The sequence below is a fragment of the Sinocyclocheilus rhinocerous genome, unplaced genomic scaffold (genome assembly GCF_001515625.1).
Source record: "Sinocyclocheilus rhinocerous isolate Xijiao unplaced genomic scaffold, SAMN03320098_v1.1 scaffold369, whole genome shotgun sequence".
Lineage (NCBI taxonomy): Eukaryota > Metazoa > Chordata > Actinopteri > Cypriniformes > Cyprinidae > Sinocyclocheilus > Sinocyclocheilus rhinocerous.
The window spans coordinates 179532-192162 of NW_015666557.1; the positions used below are offsets into that span (position 1 = coordinate 179532).

The following is a 12631-nucleotide window of genomic DNA, read 5'->3' on the forward strand; positions in this document are numbered from 1 at the left end:
ATTATATATATATATATATATATATATTATTTCAGCTACTTGTCAAGGCAGCACTTCTCATTTTAATTTAGTTGTACTTGATTTACTAAAATAAAACTGGAACTAAAATTTAAATAAAAATAGACATTAATAATAATAATAATATAATAAAACACTAAAAATAACAAAACAACTAAATAAAAAAATAAATTCAAAATAATAATAAAATAATAAAATTCTAAATAATAATTAAAGCTAGAATAGTATCTCAATGATATAAAATAACACTGGTTATAATATGAATAGATCATAATTTGAATGAATGGTAGTATCACTCGGTTTCAGTCTGTATTGTTATAAATCACGTTTCATTAAACAAATGATTTTATTTAATGGATTTTTTCTGTCAAAATATTTTTTTTGCCAAATCTGTCACACTGTAAAAGTTTAAGGGTTGAACATTTATAGAGTTGGTGAATTGGTGAAAGCATCTGTTTGAACCATCTGTTCAAAAAGGTTTAAATATGATGTCAAAAAGATCAAATAAGAAATTTTAAAAGGCTTTTTTTTTTTTTTTTTTTTTTATAATTAAAAATGCTAGATTAATAAGAAAATACTCACATTTTTCAGCGGGTAACAGTTTAACTAATAGCCTAACGTTATTTTATGAACAACTAGTTTCCTTTTCTCGTCAAAGGCAGCAGGCAGGAAGAAATAAGTCCGTTTCATGTTTTTAAGTGCCTTCCAAAATCTATAATGTCGTTATAATAATATAATGATGACATATTTAATATTTAATTAAAATACTACAAAGTTACTTTGAACGGCCATCATTATAAGGGTGTAGCCTAGTTTCTACCAGCAGTGGTTAAGTGACACTAACCGGTCCCAACCCAATGTGAATTCAGTACCGTCTCTGACAAATTCACTGAAGTCATTTCAGTGATTCAGCGAATGATTCGTCATTCAGACTCGCGAGTCACTTTGAGCTATTCATTAAAAGAACCGGCTCATAAGAGTCAATCCTCCGTGAATCTGACTGGTCGCTCTTGTATGCCCGTTTCTAAATGGAATCAGCCAAGATAGATTCAGATATAAAAAGACGTGTTTTGGCATTATTTCTTGTTACACGTTCATTTTTAACCTAATCCCGTTTAATTAGAACAGAATATTCACAACATGGGTAATATCTGTTTGTTTGCTTGTGCAGAAAACACTCTCTAAAAATCCCTGGGAGTAATGTTTTTTTCTCTGAGTAAACATGCTAGATTAATGTGTTTGTACTCGCATCGAGGGTTTTGCAGCGTCTCGTGCATGACATAAAAGTCTAAAACTGTGGTGCACAAATTAAAAAGATTAACTGAAAAAACGTCATCCCACTGCCCTGCGTTTTTAAATCCAAAAACATGTTGTGTGTGAATGTCCCCTAATGGGATTGAAAAGAGACTGAATGACTTGCTTTACTTTGTATATTAAGTTGGAACATGAGATATTAATATTTTAGCTTTAGTATGCACATCACCTTTAAATATGTCACATAGTATGACCAAGTTTAGTATTCTGTTAACTATGAGTCATGGTGGCACAAAACGCACCGTTTCTTGAAATGAAGCATATCTACTAGCCCAGCACTTACACTCTTCCTCCTGTTGATATCAGGTGTAAAGAGCCGGCGGAGAGAGAAACAGACACCATGGACACCTTTGTGGATTCCTCCTGGTACTATTTCAGATACACTGACCCTCAGAACCCGCTGAGGTAAGGAAACCGGCTCTGTCTGGCTCTCTCTGTCCCACCAGGTGTTTGTGGAGACTGTTCTAGTCTGTGGTGCTTCCAAAGATGCTGATCCGTTGTTGCTTTAACTCCGTTTCTATGAAGAAAGCGCGGGGGAATTACAGTACTTCCTGAGCTCTGTTATTGTTCTGTATCGAATGGAGGGTTAGTTTGATGCAGGTGGATGTAGAGTGTGACGCGTTTGTTTATCACAGTCTGTTGAAGTGTGCTTATTGTTTTGTTTAAATTCACTTAGCAGTTCACATTCTCCCTTCAGTGTGCGGTTGAATGTGTTATTCGTGATTGTGATGTCGGTATGAAGCAGCGGCAGCATTAAAGTGTTCTTAGAGAGTTTGTGAGATTGTAACACCTGTCGCACACACACACACACACACTCTCGTCATGTTTCAGTGTTGATGTTTGTGCATGAGCGCATCCCAGTGGTCGCTCTCGTGTAATACAGATACAGTATGAGGTGTTTGTGTCCTCTCGCAGGCCTTTCGAGCGCTCGAGAGCGGATCACTGGATGCCTGTGGATGTTTATATCGGAGGGAAGGAGCACGCCGTCATGCACCTGTACTACTCACGCTTCCTCAGCCACTTCTGCAGAGACCAGGGCATGGTTTCACACAGGTGCGATACACACACACACACACACACACACACATCCATGAGTGCCATGAGAAGAGAGCGTGAAACATATAGAATCACTGGGGAATAATGTGGGTTGAGACAGCCAAGTTGTTTAAACAATATGTAAGACTGTGTCTTAAGAACTAGACCTGACCAACTAGCAATTAGCTAGGGGTAATCGGTCTTATTTTTCAGATTCAACTTAGAGTAATCTACGTTTTTATGTAACTGAATTAAAGAAGTTAATGCCAGTCAACGAGCCACTGATTTTATGCATTGTGACTTAATTTGGTAACACTTTACAATAAGGTTCAAATAGTTAGTTAGGTAATGCATTAATTAACATGAAGTAACAATGAGCGATGCATTTGTTGCAGCTTTTATTAACCTTAGCTAATGTTAGTTAATTGCATTAAAGGGATAGTTCACCCAAAAATTACAATTCTGTCATCATTTACTCACCGTCTACTTGTTACAATTAAACCTGTATAAGTTAATTTCTTCTGTTGAATATAAAAGAAGATATTTTGAAGAATGTTGGTAGCCAAACAGTTGACGGTAGCCATTGACTTCCATAGTATGGAAAAAAATATATACTATGGAAGTCAATGGCTACCGTCAACTGTTTGGTAAATGATGACAGAAGTTTCATTTTTTTTGTGTGAACGATCCCTTCACATAATATTAACAGATATAACTTCTGATTTCAATGCTGTTTTTCGTAAATGTTGAAGTTAACATTAAAGGGGTCATATGATGCGATTTCAATTTTTCCTTTCTCTTTGGAGTGTTACAAGCTCATGATGCATAAAAAAGATCTGTAAAGTTGCAAAGACTAAAGTCTCAAATCCAAAGAGATATTCTTTATAAAAGTTAAGAGTCAGCCACGCCTACCTAAAACGGCTCGTTCTAACACGTGAAGCGGAGTCCAGCCCGGGGTCGCCACATGTGGTTGCCGCAAGCCCGCACGCCGCTCCTTCGTCAAATCCGCCGGCCACGCCGTTCTCAAGCCCGCCGGGCTCCGCTCACTCTAGCCGCCGTGTGTGATGCAATGGAGGACCGTTTCCTGAACCTGCAGAGTAGCCTACAATGCGTCTCTGCTCAAAGACCGTTTCTTTAAAGTGAGTTTTGGGCAGTGTAGAGTAGCGCTTGTTGTTTGTCATTTCTCCGATCACAAATGCAGACAGAGTTTTATGTTTACGCGGCACAATGCAACGTGAGCTTTGTAAAAATCGACGCGTTTCAAAAAGGCGGGGCATAGAGGAGAAACAATAATGTACAGTATGTGGAAAATAATGTGTTTTTTTAACTTTAAACCGCAGAAACACATTTCATTACACCAAATACACAAAATAATGTTCTTTTTAGTAGCATCATATGACCCCCTTAAAACCCATTACAAACGAGGCATTTGAAAACGTACTTACGTGAGTCAGAACTGCCGGCATTTTAGTCTAACGTTACTCTCCCAGGATCAGTAAACAGTCCTCCATAAAATGCGCTGCACACATCTGGATATTTGGGTTAAACTGTTCTGAAACAGTGTTGTAAATACAACTTAACCACTGATTCAGTATGTGGAAAATAATGTGTTTTTTTTACTTTAAACCGCATAAACACATTTCATTACACCAAATACACAAAATAATGTTCTTTTTAGCAGCATCATATGACCCCTTTAATTAAGATTAATAAATGAAGTGTTATAGAAGCATGTTAACTGATGTAGACAATTAACATTAATGAATGGAACCTGAATTGTTAACCATAAAAAGTAGGCTATAATATTATGGAATAATATAATTTTTTATTACAGAAATGTTGTTTTGCAGAGGAGAAATTATTAGATTTTAAGTTTTCCTTTTACATAAAATGTGCACTGATGAATTGTGTAAAGCAGTGGTTCTCAACCTTTTTTTCCACCGGGCCGCACTATGGTCCAAGTGCAAGTCTCGCGGGCCGCACGCATATCATTTACATATTACGTCAGCAATACAAACCAACCTGATGTATAATATTATAGCCTAAATATTATGATATCTAATCGATTACATTCATTGAAATAAATAAATAATTCTACTCCCCATAAATAACACCCAATTTTGTGATGAGAACCACTGGTGTAAAGTATTCATTCATGGAATAGTTCAACCAAAAATGACAATTCTGTGATTACTCATTAATTGGTGAGTGAATAATCTGAAAAATTAGTTAATTTATTTATTTAGTGAAACACAAAAAGTAGGTAGTTCACCGTGACCATCTGCTTTCAAACTCAAAAAAGACCAACAAAACTAGGGATGCGCCGATCCGATATTCATATCGGGTATCGGCTCCGATAGTGCCATTTTTCTCGGATCGGGTATCGGTCAGAGAGGGCCGATCCAAATCCGAGATTTTGGATTTCTAAAATTATTATATTTAACTTTTGCTGCCGAATTATCCACTAACCTAGTTTATGATACATTTTTGTCATAGATTATAAATATACATAGGCCTATATTTTTTCATATTTGTTTATTTTATTTTTCTTTATAATGTAGTCTGTATCTAGTAGATTGTGAAAGAATGATTATCAGTTCCACACACAGAGATATATAAATTCTACATTTATTTAAAATGTAAAATTTATCTTCACTGGTATCGGATCGGTATCGGTATCGGCCAATACCGAACCCTAGGTATCGGAATCGGTATCGGAGGCGAAAAAGGCGGATCGGAGCATCCCTAAACAAAACACACAAAAGCAGTCCAAGTTTTCAGAAAGCATTCACTAGCTTTGTGTCATGACTTTTCACATGTCAAATGAACTATTTTTATTATACTTCTATGGTGTTTTCTATGGAAGCTTGTTTCCACCATGGGATAAAAATGAATGAAATTGTGACTTTTTATCTTACAATTCTGAGAAATTGCAAGAAAACAACTTTGTGAGAAAATTGTAAGATATAAACTTGCCATTCTAAGGGGAAAAAAGTCTCTAAAGTTTTCCTCCACATGAATAAAAATAACAGAACACAGGTTTGGAACAAGATGAGAATGAGTAAATACTGACAGTGTTAAGAACATGTGCTTTGAGCTAGTTTACATGTTGAATTTCCTTCATATGCTGGATTGGGTGACCAGTGATGTACATCCAGTCTCTTGATTTCAGGGAGCCCTTCAGAAAGCTGCTGGTCCAGGGTCTGATAAAGGGGCAGACGTTCAGGGTGGCAGAGACTGGCCAGTACCTCACGAAAGAGGACATCGACTTCTCAGGTGTGTGTTGTGTGTAAGAAGATATAAAGTACAGTATGTTGCCAACAGTTCTGGGGTTTGTGACGAATTCGTGAAATCTGGTTCATGCTAGAGTTTCATCTGTCTTAGAATCGGACTCTCGGACTGTTTAGAGGTTACAAATCGCACATGACTCTGAAAACAAAGAATATGTAGGCCTATAGTTTTGGATATACTATTGGAATTAAAGGGATGGTTCACCCAAAAATGAAAATTCTGTCATTAAAGGTGGGGTAAGCGATTTCTGGTAGCCAATGTTGACATTTGAAATCACCAAAACAAACATGCCCCTACCCCAAAAGTGTCTCGCCCCTATTTTGATAGCTCCGCCCCACACATACGTACGCAACGGATTAGTTCTGTGAAACAAAGCAAAACTGCTGCTGCGTTCGTTTTTTATCCGCCATCTCTATCTTTCTGTCGCTCGGCTCGGCTAATGTCCGTCCCGTGCACTGAACGCGCTCTCCTCCACATCCTGAGTAGACACGCCCCTTACTGCTGATTGGCTACAAGTTTGTTTTGCTATTCGGCCCGAAACGGTTTTCTAAAGTGTTTTTGAAAAATCGCTTACCTCACCTTTAATTGCTCACCCTCGTGTCGTTCCAAACCCGTAAGACCTTCGTTCATATTCAGGATACAAATTAAGAGATTTCTGATGAAATCCGAGAGCTTTCTGACCCTGCATAGACAGCAGTGCAACTGAAACAAATAGATTTAATTAATATGAGTAATTAATGACAGAATTTTCATTTTTGGGTGAACTATCCCTTTAAAGCCCCACCATCAGTTAAAAGAATCAGTCGCCTCATTGGTAAAGACACTAGCATCTCTTTTTACTCTATTATGTCTGAAAAATATAGGTAGCTTTGTTTCCTAGTGGACTGATAAAAATATGTGCACTCGGACTCCTGAAAATTGCATTAAGCCAGCCAATCTGACTTGAGTGTAAAATTGTGAGACAGCTTGTGCCATTTTTGTGTGTAAAATGCATCAGTGCCGTGAACAGCCCTCCTCACATTTCTCACTCACTTCCTGTTTTGCTTTCTGTGGATACTGGATCTAAAATAGCCTTTTTTTTGTTGCCAGGCAACAAGGTAAACAGACTCGCAGGAGCATCTGAATTGGCTCCCAAAATTGCTTGTAATTTCTGTGATCTCAGTGATGGTTTTATAATGCGTCTGTGTGTAAACAGTGTAGAGGAGAAATGCTTATTATGGTAAACACAGCTGCGTCTCTTCCTGAGGATTCAAACATGCAAGATCACAAACACAAGCGATGTTAACTTCCCCATTGTTGTTCAGTCGTAGCGCAAGCAGGGCGTGACGGTTGGTCGGTGTGGTATTTGCCCCGCCCCTCCTCAACTGTGATTGGTTAGATGACTAAAAAGTCATTCTTCAACACTCAGCGCCTCGTCACGCTCCTGGCGTTTTAAAAAATCTCAGCGCTCCCATTGAAAACAATTGAAAAAATACGCTAGCCTCGGGAAAAAACGCTTTGGTCACTTTTGATCAAATAAATGCATCCTTGCTGAATAAAAGTATTATTTATTAGGGGCCAAGCACCGAAGTTGCTTATAGGCACCTATTGTGTCCGTTGGTTTTCTTCTTCGTCTTCTTCCTAAGTCTATGGCAGCCCATAGAACCAATTGTGGGAAAGTTATGAAATTTGGCACACAGATAGAGGACAGTCTCATCGTTGTCCACACTAAATTTGGAGTCTTTAACTCAAACTCTCTAGCGCCACCAACAGGCCAAATTTGCACTCATGTTTATGCTAATAACTTTTTAACCATAGTCGTCTAGAAGCAAAATTCTGTTTTACTCTGATTCCTTGATTAATGCCGAGTCGAATGCACACAAACATTGACATTTCTATGGGTGAAGATTTTTCGCAATTTTGAATTTTCCGAAAAATCTACTTTTTCGAACACATTCTAGATGGTTTGTCCAATTTTCACCAATATTGGCTCAGATCGTCTTCAGAGCATTCTGTCAAAAAGTTATCAAGAGCTTTTTGACATGCTAAACCGTGTTAACGAATTTGACGAAGTGCAAAAATGGACTTGAGGTTATATCTTCGCAATCTTAGCAGATTCTGAACAAACTTGGTATGTGTTATAACAAGCATTACCTGAAGGCACATGAGTAGTTTCAGCACAGCACCACCTACTGGTTAGAAGATATAAAAAATTGACATTTCTGCTTAAAACTTCTGACCAGTTTGGCCAAAAAATCATGAGATTATTCTCGTTAGATTTGGAACAGCATACCGAATCGAACGATACCGAATTTTTCCAATGTTCGCCTTTTTGGGCGTCGCCCATTTTGAGTTTTGTAGTAAGTTTAAACTAAAGGTTGTTGTTCCTTACAACTTACCAAAGATCCAGTGGTCCATGGATATTGACATGCAGCCAGGAATCGTGTTTCCTGACGTTTATATGTGCCTGATTTCGAAGCTGGGGAAATACATAAAGCAAATTTGCCTGTGAACGCTTTATGTAAATCTAAATCTGGCTGGGTGATCACTTATATAAATGTTGTATACATATCGTCATATCGTCCAGCCCAAAAACTTATATAGTTTTTGTCAGTGTTTATTTAAAAACATCCAGTTTTGCAGACTATAAGATAAATATTTAAGTGATGAGTTATCAATACAATATATAACAATATATTGATTTTATATATTGATATGATTTTACCACAAAATATCGACATAAAATGATAACTGCTAATCCATGTTTCGCTTCATTTTACCTCCGTTGTGCTAGACCCCTTAATTGCTGCTTGCAGCTATATTTTTTTTTTAAATAACTCCAAACTATTTTAGGTTATGTTACTACCAGCTGTCAACAGTAATGTGTCTCAGATCACATGACAGATGTTATTAGCAGATGTAAACAGGCCAAAATCACCTCTGGCAGGTCCGGAGCCCATTCAGAGGGACAGTGGCAGCCGACTGCAGGTCACATGGGAGAAGATGAGTAAATCCAAACACAACGGGCTGGACCCGCAGGAGGTGCTACAGCAGTACGGCCTCGACACCATGCGCCTCTACCTTCTGTACGCCGCTCCACCCGAGCAGGACATCTTATGGGACGTCAAGAGTGAGTAGAGTGATAAAACCGTTCCACCTCAGACACGTGACACTGAGGGCCCGTTCATGAGGGACATGTTCTAGTGATCCATCTGTTCTGTATTTTAATTGTAGGGTATGTAATCATGTGTCAGACAGACGCTTTGGCCGCTATGTTGTGTCTCGCTGTTTTTTCACCCCCACATATTTAGGACACCATGTCAAATAAGAAATAGCTCAGCTTGAAACTATTTAGACAGTTGTAAAGTAGTCAGATAAATCTGGTGGTGAGATACATATGACATATTTACATATGGACATAATTGCATCGAGTGTTTGTGGGTGACATGAAATTCCTTTGGGAAGTTCAGATGCCCTAAACTAGTGGTTTTCAACCTTTAAGCCCCTCATTTTCCAAGACAATATTTTAAATTGTTTTACATTTTAAAATATTTAACATTTTATTTTGATATTTTTTTTTACTATTTTAATTATATTAAAATAATAAGTTATTTTTAGTACTATTTTTGACTCACAAATAGCAATTTCTCAGCCGTTTCTATTACTTTTTTTTAAAAATATTTTATTGCAATTTTTAACAAAATTTTTTTTATTAACTTTGTATCATTTTAATTATTTTAAAATAATAAATTAGAAATAAAATAGAAATAAGTAAAATAGTAATACATAATTTCCATAATTTCCATAATTTTCAAGGTTCACACTCTTTATGACCAGTGAATTTACATGAATTTTTTTCAGCTGCTCATCATTACAGGATAAGAATTTCATTCATTCATTCATTATTTTGACCCAATAAAATATTTTAGAGCTTGACGTTTTATGCGTATTTGGCGCCACCTATTGTTGTGGGTGTATTATTGACATGTCAAAGTCTAGACCCTGAATATAAGACGACCGCGTTTTTTCAGATGTATTTCCAAGAAAAAAATATCGTCTTATATTCGGGTCAATACGTTATTTTAATTGTAGGGTATGTAATCATGTGTCAGAACGCTATGTTGTGTCTCGCTGTTTTTTCACCCCCACATATTTAGGACACCATGTCAAATAAGAAATAGCTCAGCTTGAAACTATTTAGACAGTTGTAAAGTAGTCAGATAAATCTGGTGGTGAGATACATATGACATATTTACATATGGACATAATTGCATCGAGTGTTTGTGGGTGACATGAAATTCCTTTGGGAAGTTCAGATGCCCTAAACTAGTGGTTTTCAACCTTTAAGCCCCTCATTTTCCAAGACAATATTTTAAATTGTTTTACATTTTAAAATATTTAACATTTTATTTTGATATTTTTTTTTACTATTTTAATTATATTAAAATAATAAGTTATTTTTAGTACTATTTTTGACTCACAAATAGCAATTTCTCAGCCGTTTCTATTACTTTTTTTTAAAAATATTTTATTGCAATTTTTAACAAAATTTTTTTTATTAACTTTGTATCATTTTAATTATTTTAAAATAATAAATTAGAAATAAAATAGAAATAAGTAAAATAGTAATACATAATTTCCATAATTCCACAAATTTTCAAGGTTCACACTCTTTATGACCAGTGAATTTACATGAATTTTTTTCAGCATTTTCCAAGACAATATTTTTAATTGTTTTACATTTTAAAATATTTAACATTTTATTTTGATTAAATTTCTTTTACTATTTTAATTATGTTAAAATACTAAGTTATTTTTAGTACTATTTTTGACTCACAAATAGCCATTTCTCAGCAGTTTCTATTACTTTTTAAATATTTTATTACAATTTTTAACAAAAATCATTACAAGAATCATATCATTTTAATTATATTAAAATAATAAAATAAAAATAAGTAAAATAGTGATACATAATTTCCATAATTCCACAAATTTTCAGGGTTCACACTCTTTATGACCAGTGAATTTACATGAATTTTTTTCAGCTGCTCATCATTACAGGATAAGAATTTCATTCATTCATTCATTCATTCATTATTTTGACCCAATAAAATATTTTAGAGCTTGACATAACTACAAAAATGTGTAGCCTCTCCAATGTAGTCATTTTTATTACTTTTTAAAGTTGATTAATTTCCATGATTTTCTCAATTCTAGAAATCACACTTTTAAAATTCCCTTATATATCCAGGTTTTCCAAGATTGTGGGATACCTTGTTTTTAACTGGAACAATTGATTTTTGATTTTTTGATTTTGAATTTGAATTTTAGCCGTTTTATCTTGTTTTAATGCTCGTCTTATCATATTTGAATATATTTACTATTACTATATTAAATTTACACATGTGAAAAACCTAAAAGAAATGAAGAACAGTTATAGGACCTGCATACACTTTCACATATATGTTCATAAAAAATGAAATTTATTTTTGATTTTGAATTTGAATTTTAGCTGTTTTATCTTGTTTTAATGCTCGTCTTATCATATTTGAATATATTTACTATTACTATATTAAATTTACACATGTGAAAAACCTAAAAGAAATGAAGAACAGTTATAGGACCTGCATACACTTTCACATATATGTTCATAAAAAATGGAACCTACAAAAAGAGTCATGTGCATCTTATTCTTCAGCTAAACATTAGCAACAGTGTATGAGAGTTACATCTCCTCCAAATGCACCTGTTGTACTCCATCTAGATGTTTTTAGCACTAGAACACATCCTGTGTGAACGTCCTGATCTCTAACCCGTTCATCCAGTACACTGACACCACCACCATACCAGCGTTCTGTTTTAACATGATGCTGTGTGTGTTTGCGTGTGTGTGTAGCTGATGCCATCCCAGGTGTGTTGCGGTGGCAGGCCCGTCTGTGGGGTTTGATCACCAAACTGAGAGCTGCACGCGAGGGTCCAGAGACGCCCAACCCGTCCGTCCTCAACAAGAGAGAACGATCAGAGGCCAAGAAGATCTGGGAGAACAAGAACTACGCCATCACACAGGTGAAGCCACGCCAGAGATGACAGTGATGATTTTGCCTATATGTTTTAGAAGTGCATTTCTCATTTTTTTTATTCTGGGGCTGTTACACCAGTTGTGCTTGAAATGCACATCTTACCTGGTTGTAGCATAATTGAGTACTAAGGTACTTACTAAACATTTGAGTATTACTAGATTTATGAGCGTTGTACCAATAAATGTAGATGGCACCACATATAAACTCAATATTTACTGATGCCTCCAACCATGACTAATGGTTGGAATTAATTGGTTGGATAATAAAAACTATAATATAAAGAATGAAGTATTGTACTGTATGTTGCTCGCAGAAAACTTGAATCACGATACATATAGGTACTTTTGAATGGAAAGACCCCAGAATTGGTGTAGTTACAGCATCTAGCAGCAGAGCCTAATGGGTCATGCTAACCAGCCAAACCCTGACCCCTTGATATGACCCCTTTAACTAGAATTCAGGAAACAGTAACGTGTTTCACTCTTTGACCAGTGGGGGTCACTGCATCACCCATCCGTATTTGTTCCATTCTGATAGAATTCCTTTGTTTTTGGATATTTTTGACTTGTAATTCGTTTTTCAAGTACCTGTATGTCATGCAGTCTCTCAATTAATATTATAAAGTACACCTCTTCTTTCTAATCAAAGCAGAATGCATGTAGGGTACTCTCTGAACACTGTAAAATATTCCCATCAAATTAAACATTTTTAAGTATAATCAAATTGGCTGTGCAAGTCATTTCAACTCATAATTTTAAATTCTTGTCTAGCTGAATCCCATAGAACTTAACAAATGAAGTTAAAATTGGTAAAATTATTTTTCAATTATTAATTACATTCTGTCATTGATCATTCAGTGTGTGTGTATATATATATATATATATATATATATATATATATATGAAGAGTTCAGA

General features: G+C 35.6%; 1 protein-coding gene across 1 annotated transcript in view; it reads left to right on the forward strand.

Moving 5' to 3' along the window:
• Positions 1-12631, forward strand: part of lars2 (leucyl-tRNA synthetase 2, mitochondrial) — an 83832-nt gene that overhangs the window by 61260 nt on the left and 9941 nt on the right. The window contains exons 12-16 of the mRNA XM_016544139.1: positions 1639-1737; positions 2248-2385; positions 5540-5643; positions 8585-8767; positions 11534-11703. Coding sequence (XP_016399625.1) covers positions 1639-1737; positions 2248-2385; positions 5540-5643; positions 8585-8767; positions 11534-11703 — 694 coding nt within the window. The remainder of the gene's footprint in view (positions 1-1638; positions 1738-2247; positions 2386-5539; positions 5644-8584; positions 8768-11533; positions 11704-12631) is intronic.